Source organism: Hylobates moloch, unplaced genomic scaffold (genome assembly GCF_009828535.3).
Source record: "Hylobates moloch isolate HMO894 unplaced genomic scaffold, HMol_V3 SCAFFOLD_2, whole genome shotgun sequence".
Taxonomy (NCBI): Eukaryota; Metazoa; Chordata; class Mammalia; order Primates; family Hylobatidae; genus Hylobates; species Hylobates moloch.
In genome coordinates this window covers 59,109,191-59,130,503 of record NW_026652277.1, presented here as the reverse complement: position 1 = coordinate 59,130,503, position 21,313 = coordinate 59,109,191, and the positions used below count along the sequence as shown (strand labels likewise).

The 21,313-nt window shown below is 35.2% G+C and overlaps 1 protein-coding gene across 1 annotated transcript; it reads left to right on the top strand.

Annotated features, from left to right (window-relative positions):
- Nucleotides 1-1,684: 1,684 nt before the first annotated feature.
- On the top strand, nucleotides 1,685-21,020 carry AFP (alpha fetoprotein). The gene is made up of 14 exons (XM_032150305.2): nucleotides 1,685-1,769; nucleotides 2,591-2,642; nucleotides 3,891-4,011; nucleotides 6,325-6,536; nucleotides 7,700-7,832; nucleotides 8,762-8,859; nucleotides 10,401-10,530; nucleotides 12,499-12,713; nucleotides 14,678-14,810; nucleotides 15,382-15,479; nucleotides 16,067-16,205; nucleotides 18,147-18,370; nucleotides 19,508-19,640; nucleotides 20,966-21,020. The coding sequence occupies exons 1-14, from the start codon at nucleotides 1,685-1,687 to the stop codon at nucleotides 21,008-21,010; spliced, it is 1,818 nt and encodes a 605-aa protein (XP_032006196.1). The 3' UTR covers nucleotides 21,011-21,020.
- The last annotated feature ends 293 nt before the right edge of the window (nucleotides 21,021-21,313 follow it).

The following is a 21,313-nucleotide window of genomic DNA, read 5'->3' as shown; positions in this document are numbered from 1 at the left end:
AGACAAGGATGGTGCTACCTCTTCCTGGAGATTACGTGAGCAAGGCCTGTTTTGTTAACATGTTCCTTAGGAGACAAAACCTAGGAGAGACACACATAGCAGAAAATGAACAAAAACTAACAAATGAATGGGAATTGTACTCGATTAGCATTGAAGACCTTGTTTATACTATGATAAATGTTTGAATTTGCTGGAAGTGCTACTGATGGTAAACCCTTTTTGTTTAAATGTGTGCCCTAGTAGCTTGCAGTATGATCTATTTTTTTTAAGTACTGTACTTAGCTCATTTAAAAATTTTATGTTTAAAATTGCATACTGCTCTTTCATTGAAGAAGTTTTGAGAGAGAGATAGAATTAAATTCACTTATCTTACCATCTAGAGAAACCCAATGTTAAAACTTTGCTGTCCATTATTTCTGTCTTTTATTCAACACTTTTTTTAGAGGGTGGGAGGGGTACAGAGGAGGTACAACGATACCCAAATGAGACCACTCTCTCTATATTGTTTTGTCCTGTTTTTCAGTTAACAATATATTATGAGCATAATTCCATTTCATTAAATATTCTTCCACAAAGTTATTTTGATGGCTGTATATCACCCTACTTTATGAATGTACCGTATTAATTTATTTCCTGTTGTGGGTTATTTGATTTTATAATCTTACCTTTAGAATACTGAAACACCTGTGAAGCTTTAGAAAATACTGGTGCCTGGGTCTCAACTCCACAGATTCTGATTTAACTGGTCTGGGTTACAGACTAGGCACTGGGAATTCAGAAAGTTCCCCCAGTGATTCTAATGTGTAGCCAAGATTGGGAACCCTCATAGACAGGGATGATAGGAGGTGAACCACTCTTAGCATCTATCATTTGGTATTAACATCATCATCTTGAGTTGCTAAGTGAATGATGCAGCTGACCCACTTCATAAAGACACGTGTGCAAATAAAATTATTATAGGACTTGGTTTATTAGGGCTTGTGCTCTAAGTTCTCTATGTTAAGCCATACATCGCATACTAAATACTTTAAAATGTACCTTATTGACATGCATATTAAGTGAAAAGTGTTTCTGAGCTAAACAATGACAACATAATTATCAAGCAATGATAATTTGAAATGAATTTATTATTCTGCAACTTAGGGACAAGTCATCTCTCTGAATTTTCTGTAGTTTGAGAATATTCGTTATACTTGCAAAATGAAGAGTCTGAATTGGTCAGACGATGTCTTGTGTGCCTGTTATATGATAGGCATTTACTAGTTTTAAAGAATTAATGTATTTAGATGAATTGCATACCAAATCTAGTGTCTTTTCTTTATGGCTTCATTAACTTAATTTGAGAGGAATTAATTATTCTGCAACTTAGGGACAAGTCATCTCTTTGAATATTCTGTAGTTTGAGGAGAATATTTGTTATATTTGCAAAATAAAATAAGTTTGCTAGTTTTTTTTTCTGCCCCAAAGAGGTCTGTGTCCTTGAACATAAAATACAAATAACCGCTATGCTGTTAATTATTGGCAAATGTCCCATTTTCAACCTAAGGAAATACCATAAAGTAACACATATACCAATAACAGGTTACTAGTTAACAGGCATTGCCTGAAAAGAGTATAAAAGAATTTCAGCACGATTTTCCATATTCTGCTTCCACCACTGCCAATAACAAAATAACTAGCAACCATGAAGTGGGTGGAATCAATTTTTTTAATTTTCCTACTAAATTTTACTGAATCCAGAACACTGCATAGAAATGAATATGGAATAGGTGAGATATTTTGTGTTTTTCTTGTCTTTTCTCTATATCAAAATTTTTTTAATTATAAAATTTGCATTTATTCATTTGTCTTGATTTATTTATCATATTTATTATTCCACATGGAGAAAAAATATTTAACTGGTGGATGTATTTAAATGAAAGATAAACGTGTAACTTTGCAAGAGATTTACAAAATTATAGCAGTGTTTAATGGATGAATGGTTTGTATGTTTCATGTTGAATTAATTTTTACACATTTATTTAATTGGTATGCATATTAACTTTGAAAAATTATATATATACATATATATGTACATATATGTGAATATAAATAAAATTTTATATGTGAAGAAGCCAGAATTATGCTCCTTCACATAGAAAACTCCCTCAGACTAGTAAAATAGATAAAATCTTTATTTTTAATAGAGAAAAATGGGTCATTATTTAATGATCTGAAGAAGAAACATTGTGACTGGGATATGAATGGCAAACTGTAGTATAACTATGTTCAAAAGAATGCCTGAAATATATTTTTAACCATTTGACTTTCAGGACAATTACAGCACTACAGTACAGGGAAAAACCAAACAACTGGAAGACAAAATCTGGATTTTAGTGATAGGTCTACTATAAATTATGCTTGTTAACTTCATTCCTTAGTTTCCTATACTTGAGAAATCAAGTATAAAATTAAGATGCTTAGGTTATCCCTAATGTTCTTTTAGTTCTGAAACTGTACAGTTCTAACTGAAATACATTCATATGTAACAATGATTACTTTCCTGGTTGCAATTGAAAACACATTTCATAAAGTTTATTTTGCTTTCCAGCTTCCATATTGGATTCTTATCAATGCACTGCAGAGATAAATTTAGCTGACCTGTAAGTTTTGCTTATATAAATGTACTTTAAATGTGTAAAGCAAGGATAAGTAAATACTTAAATAAATTTGGGTACCCCTGTGAGTTCTTAAAAGCACAAAAGCAATTTGGACAATTTCAAGAAAAGTTACTCATACTGAATATCAACTTGATGGTGAAGAGGTTAAACTGTTGACTAATGTCTTTGACATTAACCTTTCGATTCCTTGAAATCCCATGAGTCAAACCAAATCAGATTTTAGAAACTGAAGATTAGTGTCTGATCAGTGACAGCCATATACTAATTCAGGAATTTTTCTCATCAGTACCAACAGGGTGATATTATAATGTTTTCTTTTCTGTATACTATTTAAATCTTAGCAGCAAGCCATAGGTGATAAAATATTCTATTTTCTGTTATTTGTGGAGAGTATGTTAGTCTCTTGGATATCTTTCCATTCCACGTTTTTTAAATTTCTTTTTTTTTTTTGAGTCAGAGTCTGGCTCTGTCCCCCAGGCTGGAGTGCAGTGGCACCATCTCGGCTCACTGCAAGCTCTGCCTCCCGGGTTCACGCCATTCTCCTGCCTCAGCCTCCCGAGTAGCTGGGACTACAGGCGCCCGCCACCACGCCCTGCTAATTTTTTTGTATTTTTAGTAGAGACAGGGTTTCACTATCTCCTGACCTCGTGATCCGCCCACCTTGGCCTCCCAAAGTGCTAGGATTACAGGCTTGAGCCACGGCGCCCAGCCCGTTTTTTAAATTTCTAACAAAGAATTTAAAGTAGTGTGTTGCTGTTACTGCTTGCACATCCAAATCTGCATAAGGATTGCTTTGAGTCAATCCATGAGCACTATAGTCTTGGGTTTTAGAACTTGATCATACTGGGAATAGACACTGTTAGAGGTCTGTCTAATTACCAATTTTTTTTTTGCTTAAATTTAAAAGTAACCATAAAGAATGTAGATACCCTCAGTTATGGGTACATTACAGTAGATGGATGGTCACAGGAGAAACCACTCTTATGGGAAATCCACTTATTTTAGCCTTTAACATCTATATGTATATTTATGGGAAAAGAAAACAAGAACAAGACTAAAGTTTCTTCTCGGATGACCTAGAAGCTAATTTTACATAATTTTACAAATCAAATGTCTAAACAGATTACAACATAAATAGAAAACAAAACAAACAAATGAAAAACTATACTTGAGAAAAATAAGCTTGCTACAGGTCTGTTCCTTAAGGATTCACACGTATTTTTATTTCAGGGCTACCATATTTTTTGCCCAGTTTGTTCAAGAAGCCACTTACAAGGAAGTAAGCAAAATGGTGAAAGATGTATTGACTGCAATTGGAGATGAACAGTCTGCAGGGTGTTTAGAAAACCAGGTGAGTGAATAATTTTAAAAAAGCATTGTGATATTTGACAAAAATTTAGCATGCTGAAGAGAAGATACAAAAATAGCAGTGAAAAATGCATTTAAATATTTGAAGAGCTATTGTCTGAAAGAGGGATTAGATTCATTCTGAATTGCTAAAGAAGGCAGAAGAGAACAATAGGTAGCTATTATAAAGAGACCATATAAACATGATGACTAAGAACTAAGGTTCTGAAATAAGATTATCTTGATAACTGTGGGCATATTAACTTTTTTGAGCTTCAGTTTTCTTATCTATAAAATAAGGGATGATAATAGCTCCCATTTCAAAGTTAGCATGGAAATTGATATAACGGTAATAGTAGCTAACTTTTATTATACACACAATGTGACTGGCATTATTCTAGGGAGCATAATGTGTATATTGATAATAAAAATATTTTACGACATAGGGGATAGATAGCACTGACGAATCAGAATGGTTGTCCAGTGAGTCAGGGAATGCTAGCTGGGGCTTCTGGGCAGGATATCAGCTTTGCTTACCCATATTTATTTATTAAACATTTAAAATAATCCTTGAAGATAGATGCTAATCTTCCAATTGAGGAAGCTGAGGCACAGAGAATTTAAGTAACTTTCTTAAGGGAACCACCAAATGGCAGAGCCAGGATTTGAACTAGACCATCTGGCTTAAAATTGACAGTCTTAGTAGCTTCATTACACTATTAACTATAGTGAATGTAAGATGCATAGCACATCGTTAGGGTTGCCAGGTTTAGCAAACAACAACAAAACATAATACCCAGTTCAATCTGAATTTTAGATAAACACTAAATACTTTTCTTAGTATAAGGATATTTCGATGTAGAAGCTCAACAAATAATATTTATTATTACTTATTTTATCTCAACATAGAAACAAATTTTACAATGATTAGAACTCTCCAATTATAAAACAACATGCCCAGAGAATACTCTGTTATGGTGGGGTTAATTAGGTGGCTGAAAGACAATGTACCTGGAATATCACATAAGAGATGCTCTTTTAAGGATATAGTTTAAGTACTTTCCAACTTTGAAATTTATGATTCGACAAAAATTTCTGTTTTGCATCTCTATTTTTGTCTTGTTCTGATAATCTTTTCAAAATGTGTATAAAAAACACAGAATACATTATCTATTGCAACTTTACAACCAATTAGAGGTTCAAGGTAATGTTACAGATCGCTGATTTATTGTTGTAAATTTAAAGATATGTCTTTTAAATGAAGATTGGGAATTAGAAATCTTATGTAAGCTTTCCAGGATTCTCTAAATATTACTGTAGCAGCTATAAAAGCTACATAAGATTTCCCTCAGATGCATGAAACACATGTATTCCTCAGAGGCTTTCTGTGGAATATTGGTACTGTCATCTGGGCTTGGTAAGAGTAAGTCACAGAGGAGGAAGCACATACATTTTAAAACATGTTAGCTAAATATGTAATTATGACCAAGAAAAGTTTTTTTTTTTAATCACTTTTCCAGTTCAAAATCCAACCATTATTTCATTTCAAAATCATGTTTGTTTATAATTGAAAATAATATGCAGTTTTTTATTGTCTTGTAAGGATGGCATGTAAAATGAGCTTTTATGTCTGAAATGTGGGGTGTGTGTGTGTGTGTGTGTATGTACGTATGTATATACCATAATATATACATATGTATTTGCAATTCCAAAAGTTACATCTTTAATGAGAATCATGAAAATATTACTTTGCTCAGTTTCTTTTTTTATTTAAATTTAAATTTAAAGTTCTGGTGTACATGTGCAGGATGTGCAGGTTTGTTACATAGGTAAACATGTGACATGGTGGTTTGCTGCACCTACCAAGCCATCACCTGGGTATTAAGCCCAGCATGCATTACCTATTTTTCCTAATGCTCTCCTTCCCTGCACCCCACCCCCTGACAGGCCCCAGTGTGTGTTGTTTCCCTCCCTGTGTCCATGAAACATGGTTTATATATTTATAAAAGCTTATATATCCTAATCCAAATTTTTGATAACACAAAAAGGAAAAATAAAATAATTCAAAATTGGGAAAGAGAAACAAAAGATTGCATGGCTTTTTTCCTTTTATTGTTTGGAGATTAAAGTTTCATTTTCCATAAGGCAGCAAAGAAACCTATTTCATCAGGCTAAAATAAAATACATTAGAATTTGTATGGATAATTTTTCAGAGTCTATAGTTCTGATTTTAGACATTAGAAAATGTTTCATGTGTCTTACAGATTTTTAAAGCAAAGTTAGTTGTCTTTCAGCAAACATAAAATATTTCTTATAGCTACCTGCCTTTCTGGAAGAACTTTGCCATGAGAAAGAAATTTTGGAAAAGTACGGACTTTCAGACTGCTGCAGCCAAAGTGAAGAGGGAAGACATAACTGTTTTCTTGCACACAAAAAGCCCACTCCAGCATCCATCCCACTTTTCCAAGTTCCAGAACCTGTCACAAGTTGTGAAGCATATGAAGAAGACAGAGAGACATTCATGAACAAGTAAGGATCCAGTTTAAAGGTAGATGCAAACCTCAGAAACACAGCAACGGCAAGCCTAATTTAGTATTTTTGCAATGTACTCATGTAGTCCCAGTAAGAGGTATAATGTTTCTCTGGTGTTGTGTCTGCTGAGGTCCTGGGCAAGGTAATTAGGAGAGCCACATTCAGTGTAACTTTGTTTCCATAGCACGCTAGATGTAGTACAGACCACAGGACAAACCTACCAGAGGTTCCATTTGTCCCTTGAGAGATATACACTTTTTTTTTTCTTTTTACCCGTTCTACTCTCAATTTTACTTTGTTCAAGAATATATTAGTATCGCACAAAATTGATGCTTTCCAGAGCCGTATATTGGTGTTTTGTGTTCACCAAATTGCCTAGAAATAAAAGAGATCCAAGCATGGTCAAGCATGGTCAAGATACACAGACATGGCAAAGGTTTACTGAACACTTAGGATGTTGTGGAAACATGTCTGCTTGCACAGAGAATCAGATTAACACTCAAAAACAAACTTTGAAGCCTCCTTCTGCCCTTCCTCTTCATTCTTCTTCTTTCCCCCATTTTGTTGGTAGGAAATTGAAGGTTGGAAGGCTAAAACAACTGGCTAAGGGCACACAGTTAGTACATTTGACCCCAGGTTCTCTGTTGGAGAAGCCTGTATGTAACTCTTCAGCACTTCTGCCTTCCTTGTTACTTCCTAAACCAGATAAATAGAGAGATTGCCCTTAGAACATCTCTGCTATGGTGGCTATCCAGGTGCACAACCCCATTCTGCACTGACAACAGATAAAATGTCCATCTTTCTGTTGCACTTAGCAGAAGTCTGGCTTTGCTGATCCCTGAAACATATCTGAATAGGCTTATTGAAAAGGACCTTTTAATAAGAATCATGGTTAGCATGTCTGCCTATTTTCTTCTCATAATAGAATCTGGTACCATCTGTCAGATATTTTTCCCCCCAAGGATCTTTAGTGAGGAAAATTTTGACAACATGTGGAAAAAATATGATTTTCCCCTTAGAAACACAGTAAACACAAAGTCAAATGCATTTTTTTGTTGTCGTTATTTGAATCTTTAAATAAATCCCAGAGTCCAGTTCCAAGCAGTAGTAGTCCTATTTTTAGGTGTTTATAAATCTTCTAGCTCTATTTTATTTCACAGATTCATTTATGAGATAGCAAGAAGGCATCCCTTCCTGTATGCACCTACAATTCTTCTTTGGGCTGCTCGCTATGACAAAATAATTCCATCTTGCTGCAAAGCTGAAAATGCAGTCGAGTGCTTCCAAACAAAGGTATCATATTTGCGTGGATATCTGAACCAATACTGTAGTCTGACTATGACTCATTAAAACAAAACAAAGTTAAAAATGAAAACGTGCTTAATGTGGAGAGTATCATTTTTGGAATAGAGAAATAGTTCAGCAGTCTGATATTCTTCGTGTGAACAAAACTGGATTTGCTGGTTTTTATTATCTATTCATTAAGTCAACAATAATTTTATTATTAAGGAAGTGAGTTTGATGGGATAAACAAGGAAAGACAGACAGAGAGAAAGAGAGTAGGAGAAAGAGAGGGTGCTATAAATGAGAAGGAGTAAGTGAAAGAAAACGGAGAAAAGGAGGAGCAGAGGAGAGAGAACAAATGAAGAACTATGATAAATGCTTTATAGTCACTGTTTTTTTAAACCTTAGAACAAATTTGAGGTGTAAGTATTTTTGTCCTTTAACAAACTAGGAAAGAGGTTTAGAGAAGAAAATTTTTTTTAGGTTTAGAGAGGTAGAAGAATATCCACCATTAACTACTTGCTACCAGCAGTCCTATAACAAAAATTTCATAAGAACTGTGACTACTCTCAGTGTCAAGCTGTGATACAATCGTATTTTTTGTAACTGAGAAGACATTGAAGAAATTAGCAGGCTTCAATTTGTCTTTAAGCTGTTTAAAAGTACAGTTGTTCATTTATGATCCCCAGTATAAAAGTTATATTTTTGTTTCAAGGTATTTTGAGTAAATTTGTCTGGCACAGATGCATATAAACTAACCTAAAATAATAAATGAGTCAATAATATTCTGTGATAATGTATGAGATTTATAATTTTTAGTAAAAAACATATTTTATGGAATTTCATTTTACCTATGCTTGTTGTTTTTCTAAATATTAGCACTCGTAAAGACAATGTTAGTACATGCTTTCATGTCATCTTGTTTCCTTTACATCTAGGCAGCAACAGTTACAAAAGAATTAAGAGAAAGCAGCTTGTTAAATCAACATGCATGTGCAGTAATGAAAAATTTTGGGACCCGAACTTTCCAAGCCATGTAAGTTCAAGCTCTATCTAGGGAAGAGGATGAGAGCTCTAGAACTACCATTTTGCAATTTGGGTTTGTTTTTCTAATTGTTGCTGTTTTAGAGAATGAAGACCCCTTTGTGACCCCTTTGATGAGGGCTAATGGGATTAGAACCATGAACTCTTAGGGTCAGAAGGAAGCTAACAGATAAGTCAGTTTAACACTTACTAAAGCCTAGCTGAGATAATACATAGAAAAGACTTTTAAAGTTTATGTTATTTACCCGTTCTTTAAGACACTTAAGTTCTGGTCTGCCATCAAATTATACCTCATCACTAGACCATATTTTTCTAGCTCTTCTACAAAATAAGTCAGCCTTCACTGGGTATCATTTAAAACTTTTGCCTTAACAAGAAATTCTTTACATTAATTGTGTTTCTTAATCTTCTATAAGGCTCTTTATAGCATTTATTGCTTCCTATAAAAATATTCCCTTGAGGCAATAATATTAGAATCTAGTGTCAGGAGAAAAGAACATTTTAAATTATATAACTTACTTAAAGTAATTATCAACTCTTTTATGATGAAACATTTCTAGTATGTGAAAATATCTGAGCTGCTAATCAAATAGTAGTAAGTATATATATTCAGAGTTTATTTGACTGCTGTTTGGTTAAACAACACGTTAAAACATATTGTAGACAATGGAAATGAAGTTTTTAGTAATGGAATTAGCTCAAAAGACTGAAATTTCTTCTTGTAAGAAGTCAGATTTATGCCTTAACTACCCTCCAACTCAATTAGAAATTGAAAGATTAATTTATGACCTACTTTTAAAAAATTTATCTTAGTAACAAAATAGAAATTGAGATAGCATTATAATAACCTTATCATTTGCTATCCATAAGTGGAAGCTAAGTGGTCTAAATTTATAGAGAAGATCCATCTTTATCAGAAGCAGGAGTAACACTGTGTTCTCTAGGAACAGTGGTTTTACCAAGACAACTCTTAAAATTTAATGAAATACGCAGAGGAAACCAAAATTTTTATTTCTTACTTCTTTTTTGGCCACATGACTCTCTTGGCACACTGGTATGCCTGAGATGTTTCATGTGCTCCACTTTCTTGTCCCATTTCATTGATTTGCACATACGCCTCCTTTCCTGGATTCTCAGAAGTATTTTTTACCCCAGTAAAAAATGGTTCTCATTTCCATGGAATTTTCCATTTCTTAATTGTTTATCCTTTTAAAGTTTTATGTCCACTCAATACAAATGCTCAGCATCAGGGTTGAATGGCAAAAATAATTTACCTTAACTCTTCAGACATGTTTTAGGAAAAGATAAATTACTTCTAAGCCATTTGTGGGGCCAGCTCACAGTTTACAGAGCTACCACCTTGAAAGACACGGCTGGAGTCAAGCCTTAAAACATGTTTCCTTTTCTTTTTAAACAACAAGGGAATTTCAGTTGTTTCTCTTTGAAACTTCTACTGTAGTAATACTCTATAAATTCCATTTTATTTTGACAGATAACCAAGAAATTAATTTCTAATTTCTTTTTTTCCCCTAGAACTGTTACTAAACTGAGTCAGAAGTTTACCAAAGTTAATTTTACTGAAATCCAGAAACTAGTCCTGGATGTGGCCCACGTACATGAGCACTGTTGCAGAGGAGACGTGCTGGATTGTCTGCAGGATGGGGTGAAGAGTCTTGCTTCTTAAAAAGGATGATTTTCACTCCCTTTTCTTTCTTTTTGTCTCATTCTAAAAGGGAGAAGTTTGTTTGACTTGAATTGGTTACGGAGTATGTAAACTAGGTGACTTCTTAAATTTGCAGACTTCTTGGTAGTAAAACTTAAACCATCTTTTGTTGATCCTGGCTTTCACTTTAGCTATACCCCTTTTTGTGAAACCAAGGCCCATCTATTTCTTACTTTAAAAAAACCATGGGAACTTCTCAGAAGGCTTCTACATAGTTACTTGGAGGACGGGAAGAAACTAAGTTTTAATGAATTTATTTTTTCATTCATTTATTCTTTCATTTGACACATAAATATATATTAAATACTTTCTATCTGCTAGCCACTACGACAGACACTTATTGTAAAAACACAGGCTGACCTCGAGGAATTCACAGTCTGATAGGAGAGATAAGACAGTGACCTCCTTGGAGTTAGGGACTGCCTTGGTTTACTGTTATCTCCATAGCACAATGCCTGGCACATAGAAGGCATTCTATAGTAGTTTGTTAGATGAACAAATAGAATAAAAATAGTACAAGAAACTGTTCTACCAGGTAAAAAGCTAGCCATGCCAAAGAGAAGTGTGAATAAAGGGGTCTTGGAGAATTAGAAAACAAAATTTAAAAAACCCAGCAACAGTTTCTTGACTGTGCTCTAGTCAGTGGTGACTTAAGCAGTGTGGCATTGGCTTATTTTGGCTAACCGTAGACTTCCTAGATATTACAAGAGAGGACTGCTGACCCTCAGATTACTCTCTCTCTATGGGCCCCATGACACACCAAAGAGATGAAAATCCAAGGAGCTTAAAAATTACTGCTCTTAGGTACTCAAATGGCTTGATAACCAGCACTGGACTATGGTTTCCAGAAGGCTGAAAGTGAAGGTAAAATGCTCATTTTAGCCCACTCCGATGGCAATTCAGCTGAGATGCTTAAAGTCAGAGAAGCCGAGGCTGCAGGGGAGGCCTGAGAGTGACAGTCCCTGAGGAGCCGGGGAAGAAGTGGGAGGAGGCAGCCTGACAGGCGACTGTACTACTTTACTTGTTTTTCTTCTAGAAGTATTGCATACTAGGAAAACCAACAAGAAATATTTTGTTTTTCTTTGAGCTCATTTTCCCATTTTGAACTGACAATTTTACTGTTTCTCGTAGTCATTTTTAAAAAGTTAGTTTTTTCAAGTTTTGGAGCTCATAACCACTCTTTTTCTTTAAAGTGGAAACATTAATTTCAGTATGATATATAAGTTGGATTTTGATAGCTGAATAATGGGTTCTAATTGTCTTTGCTGAGAATGTACAGAATTTTCAGTCCCATGACAGGTATATGTAAGCTCTGCCTCTCCTTGGCCACTTAGATGCATTGCCATTTTATTATCTATAGACTGCCCTCTGAAGGTCATAGTCAGTCACTGCAGTATGTTCTGATAAAGATGATTACCATTCTTACGGAATTTCTCATGGAGCAGAAAGTTTGCTCTCCATGTTATGACATCAGTTGCAAGTGTTGTTTAGTGGCAAATTTGAATGCTAATAGAAATATATATAGCAACATGCATCCTATTTTATTTGAGTACATTTCCCTCTTATTTGTAAGGTTTTTAATTAAAATAACATAGGGTTTAGCTTACAACTATGGAAAGAAGAATTGAACAAACAGGTGAGTGGAAAGGAATGAGAAAAGGCAAAAGTAGGGAGAAAGCACTAAAACGGGAGACAAGTTAAAATATCTTCTTTCTTCTTCTTTCCTTCCTCCTTCCCCCATCCCTCTCTACTTCCCTTTCCCCTTCCTTCTTTCCTGGCTTTTTTCCTTCTTTCTTTGTTCCCGTCTCCCTCTCTCCCTTCCCTTTCTTCCTTTTTCTAAAGCTGGCTTTGAGATCCTTTATTAAAGAATAAATCTTTAAAACTTATATTTTATTTTCCCTGTTGCAGGAAAAAATTATGTCCTACATATGTTCTCAACAAGACACTCTGTCAAACAAAATAACAGAATGCTGCAAACTGACCACACTGGAACGTGGTCAATGTATAATTCATGCAGAAAATGATGAAAAACCTGAAGGTTTATCTCCAAATCTAAACAGGTTTTTAGGAGATAGAGATTTTAACCAATTTTCTTCAGGGGAAAAAAATATCTTCTTGGCAAGGTAACACACTCTGTAAATGTATGTTCATACAAGTGAAAATGATTATGTGGCTGACAGATTTGTGTTGTTGAAATGGAGAGTGATGATTATGGTTTCTGAGTTCAATATGTGAGGATATTTGGCTAGAATGTTCTGAGCCAAAATAGATTTAAGTAGACAACCAGGGAATAAGTAACGGGATTTGGTGTATAACGGTGAAGGGTTCACCACTGTGACTCATTAACTGCTTTGCTTATGAAGCTGAATTTTATTTCACATCAATTTCTTTGGAATCAGAAGCATTGTCATCCTGTAAAGATTACTCATATCAAGGCCACCACTGAACTCTCAAATAGGATATGGATATTTTTGTAATAAGAAGAGTTCATGATTAAGAATATACTCTTGCTACGCATGTTAAAAAAAAAAACTGTTCTCCAAAAGATAACACAATAGATACTACTAGATAGAAGACCTTTTATAGGAACAGTTTATTGGCCATGTATTAAATACATGTTTTATATTTTTTAAGAAAATCAAAACATGTTTAGAGACATTTGCAGTACAGTAGTTTGTTTTAATACAATTGATAGGTCACGTTCTCACTCTATTTGCCTTTAAGGGAAGAAAGCAATCAAGTTGGCCGGGCGCGGTGGCTCACGCTTGTAATCCCAGCACTTTGGGAGGCCGAGGCGGGCGGATCACGAGGTCAGGAGATCGAGACCACGGTGAAACCCGTCTCTACTAAAAATACAAAAAAATTAGCCGGGCGTGGTGGCAGGCGCCTGTAGTCCCAGCTACTCGGGGAGGCTGAGGCAGGAGAATGGCGTGAACCCGGGAGGCGGAGCTTGCAGTGAGCCGAGATTGCGCCACTGCACTCCAGCCTGGGCGACAGAGCGAGACTCCGTCTCAAAAAAAAAAAAAAAAAAAAGAAAGCAATCAAGTTAATACGTTTTCCTTCGTTGTGTAGTATGTAACTATGGACACTATTAGAGGAGGGATTTGTGCAGCACTTAGGACATTATACTTGATAATTTCCAAGGGTCTTTCTAGATTTAAAAGTCTGATTCTAACGTAGTAATAAAAATAATGGCCCAATTTTCTCTTTAATATTGTCTGAAGATATTACTCTATTATTGCATTAAAATTAAACATTCACACATTGTTTGCACTGCTAAATAAAATTATGTAAGCTAGAATAAAGTTCAGATTTAAGAGACACATAGTGACAACTTATTGGTGACAGAACTAATCCTATAATCTGGGAATACCGTTAGTAAAGTCAAGAATTACCTTTAAGTTTACACATCCATGCACATCTAAATCTAATTGTTTAATAGAAGCAGTTCTTCAATTGCAAAGGTTCTTTGCAGTAGAATTTTCTCAGCCAGGAATGATCTTCCCCCAGATACTTGCATGGCTTCTTTCACTCAGCTGATTTCTGTTCTGATATCAGCTGCCTAGAGAGAATTTTCTTGACAACACACAAAGTTAGTGGCCTCTCCACCTTGGGTATCATCCTTTTTTCTCTTTTTCACCTTTATTTATTTTCATTGATTTATCGCTAACTGAAATGAGATGGCCTATTTCTTGTTTATTTGTTCTGCCTCCCTATAATGTGTGCTTTTCAGAGGGCAGGTATTTACCTTACACATCATTGAGTCGGTTCTGCTTAAAGCAGTCCTAGCAAAGAGTAAACACTGGAAAAATATTTGTTGAATAAATGAATATAAAGTCTATAATTGAAAAGTCAAATTGAGAGATGCAGGAGAAAACAAAAAGCCATTTTACAAGACAATTTGAAGGATCACAGTCTGTATTAACAGTTTTGCCATTCATATAATTCAAATCATATTTGATTTTCAGGTTTATTTATTTGAATTTAACTTCCACATGCCATATTATGTAGGAATAACTGGAGAAGTGATGGCTCCTTTTGTCTCTTAGTTCCAGTAACTTGAAATATTTTTCTCCACATATTTCAGTTTTGTTCATGAATATTCAAGAAGACATCCTCAGCTTGCTGTCTCAGTAATTCTAAGAGTTGCTAAAGGATATCAGGAGTTATTGGAGAAGTGTTTCCAGACTGAAAACCCTCTTGAATGCCAAGATAAAGGGGTAAGTTGCTCTAGAATTTTAGGGGAGTATGAAAAACTGGATTGATATCATCTGTTAAAAATGCTGTTTGTTTGAAAGCCTCTAGTTGTTAACTAGTTGTTAGCCAGTTATATCTATTAACTAGTTGTCTAGATATTGAGCTGTTATTAACTACCAGTCAGCAGCTAGTGGCTTGCTTTAGAAATAAAAATGTTAATTGCTTCTCGGCCTTTTGGCTAAGATCAAGTGTAGAAATAAAAATGTTAACCAAAAGTTATTTGATCTACAAATAAAGGTAGTATTCATTATTCATTTTTGGATAACTTCAGAAAGGCAAGAATTTGGTACAGAAAGACTGTAACCATTTATCCAAAGATTGAGTTTTGCCATTAAATGATTTTGTGATTCATAAAGTGTTAAACATTTCCCCAAAATCCATTTTCTTTAATTATCAAAATTTACACTTTACCATATTTAATATTAAAAAATCTCTGATTGGTTTTATAATAGTATATAATATTGATCAATTTTATATACAAAGTTATGCATCCAAGAAGAGAAAAATGTATATGTAATAATTCTTCATTTTCAGGAAGAAGAATTACAGAAATACATCCAGGAGAGCCAAGCATTGGCAAAGCGAAGCTGTGGCCTCTTCCAGAAACTAGGAGAATATTACTTACAAAATGCGTATGTTTTTGTAAACAGTATTTTTAGTGAATTAAAATTATTAACAGACAAGGGAAATATAAATTCAAATTAGCAACTTCATAGCTACTCTAATTTCAGTTCGTATTTCAGATTGGAAGTCAGTGTAATCTGACTACCCGATATTCTGGAAGAGAATGTAGCCTTCCCCATTCTCCTCCTTTGGAAGCAACAAGAATTACCTGTGAAGTCTGATCTGTGGTATTGACTTTAAGTTCCCCATACTGTGCAAATTTTTGCAGTAAAGATATCCATTCTGTCATAGTCTCTCCTAGTTAAAGCACCAAAAGATCACAGTTAAAATCAATGAAGCTCCGAGGTTGAGAATACAAGTCAGCCGTCTGCCTGGAGTTTGCTTCTTCATTGTGATATGCTTCTATAACAGGAGGACAGGGGGTGGTTGTTAGAGTAAATGCATCTCAAAAGTTGGTTCAAACACCATGTAGATGAAACAAACGAGCTGACCTCATGTCTTCTGGCATGAGAGAAGAGAGTCTGTGAGAAGCAGCAAGGCGGCTAAAAACTCACGAGTGACTCAGCAGGACTTAGTTAAAAAATACTTCTTTCAGGTTTCTCGTTGCTTACACAAAGAAAGCCCCCCAGCTGACCTCATCGGAGCTGATGGCCATCACCAGAAAAATGGCAGCCACAGCAGCCACTTGTTGCCAACTCAGTGAGGACAAACTATTGGCCTGTGGCGAGGGAGCGGTGAGTGTCTGCTTGGTTTAGTCCCATCTCATTTCTGCCCTGTTTGACTTGAAATAGCCTCATAACTCCCCTCTAGGAAAGATGGTAAAAACCAATGTAGAGAAGGCCTTAGGAGGCTTGTTTTGTAGTTGCAGTTGGAGGGGTGTGAGAACCCAGCTCTGGATGGCTGGCATACGGCCATGCTTCCTATTCCTCCAGGGTAGATGGTGGAAGTGCAGCCAGTTTAGTCAACAACACCTGAGCCAACTTTATATATTGGAAAGACCAATACGTAACTTATAATTCATAACTTAATTCATAATTCATAACTTCAACTCATAATTTCTGCTTTTTGTTCATACGCTTACTTTGAGGTTTTAAAAAAGCTTTATCTTTGATTAAAATTAGTCATGCTATTTTAGCCATATTTATATTTTCACCTTTTGTAGTATAATATTATTATTATGACATCAGGAATAATTTGTTCCCTTTCACGGGGTATAGGGTACAGCACAGGATAAGTATTATGTTCTGAATAGTAAAATGACTTTCGAGTCAGTAATGCCAATATTCTTTACTTCCTAATGTCACTAGTGTCATACATAAGATTACAGGATGAATTAAAAATATTTTTCCTATAAAGTCATAATTGCAAACAAAATTGTCTAACTATTTTATCCCTTTTCCTGTTTTTCATAATGGGTAGTTATTTGCTGTTAGCGTTCATGTCGTAAAATTTTTCCCCAAAGGTTAAGAGTAAAAGGAGAGTTTCTTGTGATTAAACGTCACCTGAATTGTTTGTTGAATTCCCCATGTTGGGAGGCTGCAGGGATGTAGGATGGTGTAATGGTTCAGGAGTGTACGTTCTGGAGGCCACCAGCCTAAAACCGCATTCTACTTTCACTATTCTTTTTTTTTTTTTTTTGAGACGGCGTCTCGCTCTTTCGCCCAGGCTGGAGTGCGGTGGTGCTATCTCGGCTCACTGCAAGCTCCACCTCCTGGGTTCACACCATTCTCCTGCCTCAGCCTCCCAAGTAGCTGGGACTACAGGCGCCCGCCACCACACCTGGCTAATTTTTTGTATTTTTAGTAGAGACGGGGTTTCACCATGTTAGCCAGGATAGTCTTGATCTCCTGACCTCGTGATCTGCCTGCCTCGGCCTCCCAAAGTGCTGGGATTACAGGCGTGAGCCACCCCGCCCAGCCTTCACTATTCTTTAGTTGTATCACAGGGAAAGCTACTTATGTCATTAAGCTTGAGTTTTTTTCATCTGACATTTGAGAATACAAATTATACCACCCTCATACGACAGCTGTTTTAAACAAGATAATCTGCATAACTCCCACAGCACTAGTCTGATAAAGTGCACACAAAACATATTATTTCTTATTACAAGTTATTAATAGGTGATTAAGAAATATCTCCGAAGTAGGCAAGGTAGCAAGATTCTACATTAGGAAAGACTTAAAAACCCACAAAATTGGTCCTATTTCTTTTCAATTAGGATGATATATTAGCTGCAAGTGTATACATGTGTATATGTATATGAATAAAAGGGGTAAGTTTGTGCTATTCTTACCTTCAGATAGTGATTATCAAAAGAAAAATGGAAAGTTCAACTAAATACACATGGGAAACATAAAGGCAGAGACATTTTTGTCCTTTAGAAGTGTGTATGTAACTGGAAGCATGCTTCAAATAGCTGACACAAATAGCTAAATGACTATCCTCAACATCACATATGGACCATCTGCTGCTACATGCTAAGGCTTAGCCCAAACAAATGGGTAAATGCTGGAATTTACAATATAGTGTCACATGATCCTACATAGCAAATTTTCCTGTAATATGAATTATAAATTGCTGGACATTAGAAATTATTGCAGCGGTTTTCTGAAAAACTGAACCAACTTTGTGACTAATGCCCAATCTCCTTCTTTTTTTCTCATTCTCCTAACCAGGCTGACATTATTATTGGACACTTGTGTATCAGACATGAAATGACTCCAGTAAACCCTGGTGTTGGCCAGTGCTGCACTTCTTCATATGCCAACAGGAGGCCATGCTTCAGCAGCTTGGTGGTGGATGAAACATATGTCCCTCCTGCATTCTCTGATGACAAGTTCATTTTCCATAAGGATCTGTGCCAAGCTCAGGGTGTAGCGCTGCAAACGATGAAGCAAGAGTAAGAAACTGTTACTTGCTAGCATGGAAAAGAATGACAACCCCAAAGAGTAACTGAGACTTCTTCACTCACCTAACGCTATTGGGCTCACTAACAGAGCATTATTCCGAAAGCACCTAAAATGCCTTTGAAAATAGTTTTGTCTCAGTGTCTTCACAGTCTCATTGGGGAAGCAGGTTTAGAAAAATTGACGAGGGTGGACAATTTCCTGTTTGTAAAAATAATCTCTGTTGCAACTATTATTGTGATACGTATTTGGGGGTTGAGGAAAAGTGGGCAATCTATTCTGAGGAATTAGGTGTATCTTTGCAGCAAATTTGGGTACTTCCATTCCAAGCACAGGAAACACATCATTGAATCTTTTTTTACACTATCTACACTTTGAAGAGAATAAACCATCTTATTTAATTCAACCATGCAGTTTGGGCGTTAAGAAATGACATGTACATTTCAGTTCATTGTGGGAGCTCTTTTGTAATGGTGATGGTCATGCAAGTCAATGGAGCTTATGTTCTTTAAACTCCCAAGCATTTTAATTCCCATTTGTTTTGTAAATAGTCTTCCTTCATCGGAAAACCCATTCTTCTCTTTTTTCCCCTATCACAGTCTGAGGTATGTTTCAAGGTATGATAAGAATGTTGCCTTTTCTGGCAAGCTTTTCCTGTTGCTCTGGTCTACTTCCTATTGCTCTGGTCTAAGTCCAACATGAAAGGCTTGCTAAATGAGTAGTGCAGGCAATTAGTGCTGCCAATGCCCAGATAAGGAGTGTGATAACTGGATGGGCAGGATTTGGGGATCTGGGTCTGTGAGTGTGGATAAGACATAGTTAAGAAGACAGGACAGGAAAGGATATTCCTCGGGGGTGGGGGGAGATTGCCTTCCACTACACATAAGTATGATCAAGTATGAAATAGTGTTCCATTCATAACCTGCACAAGTCCAGGCTGGTGGAACACTTGGCATGTTTGCAGCCTCAGTCTTTCTACTGGAAGTACTAGACAAGGTGTGTGTGGTCAGTCTGGTGATGGGTTGATGGAGTAAGCGTTTAGGTTCTGAAAATTCTCTACTAGGAAGGCTGTAGAAAAATAGCATTGCATAACAGACTTCTCTTGTATTTTGTTTTGTTTTAAATCACAGGTTTCTCATTAACCTTGTGAAGCAAAAGCCACAAATAACAGAGGAACAACTTGAGGCTGTCATTGCAGATTTCTCAAGCCTGTTGGAGAAATGCTGCCAAGGCCAGGAACAGGAAGTCTGCTTTGCTGAGGAGGTACATGCAGCTCATTTCATACTCAAAATACTTGCTATGGAATTTTCTGTAGTGGATAATGAAAGGAAGATCTTACAAATTTGTAACTTTAAAATATTTTCAGAGAGGTTTAAATTTCATTGAGAAACAGACTGAAGGATTTTATAAGATTTAAAAAATAATCACATTTTCTTACTTAATATTAGGAAGAATTATAATATTAAAATATATTAATAGAATTAGTAATTTTAATTTATTTCCTAGTAGAGAAACCCATAAAGTGAATGTATAAATAATTGACGGTAACTTAGATAGTTTCTGGCCTAAAATTGATCAATTCAGCTAAATGGATTAAAGCATTTAATAGCAAATTAATTATGCAAACAGAGTATTAGGAGAATATTTGTAGAAAAAGTTTTTGAACTCATTTAGAAGCTTGCTTTTGTACATCAACAGAGTAGTACTTAGAAGTTATTTTAATTTTAGCTGGATAATTAGCTAGATTTTTTTTTAACTAGGGAATTCTACCTAACATTTAAAAAAATTACCCTTTTTCAGCTTTATTGAGGCATGATTGACAAATACAAATTATATATGTTTAGGGTGTACATGTGATGTTTTGATATATTTATACGTCGTGAAATGATTATCACAATCAAGATAATTGGCTAATTTTACAAATCTTTAGTTTGTATTGCTACATATATTTGAATATAGCAACACTATACTCTAAAAAGATATTCTATAATTTAGCCTTTTTGTCAGTTTTACCCTTCTCACCAAGTAAAATCCAAAGACAGATATATTTAGAAATGTAGAGTTTTTCTATAAATAATATAATTAGATGCATTGAGTGATATAATTATCAGTATGTGTGTGTGTTTTTGGTGGGATCAGGTGGGGTGGGACATAGATAACCAAATTAGATAAAACTGGTAAAACAGATTTGATATGAAGCATTTCTGAAAAACATGACACAAGAAGATTAATGTTCTCTAATCTGAGAAGACATTTATTTAGATATAGAGAACATGAACAAATAGTAGCAGTGCTTTATCTGCAAACCTTTTAATTTCTAATAACTTGTAATTTGTAGGGGAAGGGGAAAGATTGAGTGAGAATAGGCATAGATTTAGAGATTGTTATAGAAAAAAACTGTTGATATGAATGAATATTGTTTTCTCCCTGGCTTTTACTATCCTAGATTGTTGGCATCAGAGATGTATTTCTTCATTTTTAACTTAGTTAATCTACAAACCTATGCATTCACCCCGGATTGTAGAGTGTTAACTATACGATTGGTATAATCATTTCTTTATCTGATTATGTTTATTCTTAATTTTCAGGGACAAAAACTGATTTCAAAGACTCGTGCTGCTTTGGGAGTTTAAATTACTTCAGGTAACAAAACATTCAGACAAGCCTGAATACAATGTTGTTTCTCCAGAAATATCAATCCATAATGAGATAGATCATGAGGAGTGCCATTAATTCTCTTAAAAATAAATGGAATTCAAAAAAAGTTTATTTTAGAAACGAACAAAATTATGCACACAATGTTAAATTAGTGGCTCAACTATGCAAAATCCTTTTTGGTTATTTAAAAGGCTTCAACGAATGCTATCAGAAGACTTTTCTATGTATCCAATGTTTCTCTGATATAAAATAATAGAACCAGTTACTTACTGCACCTA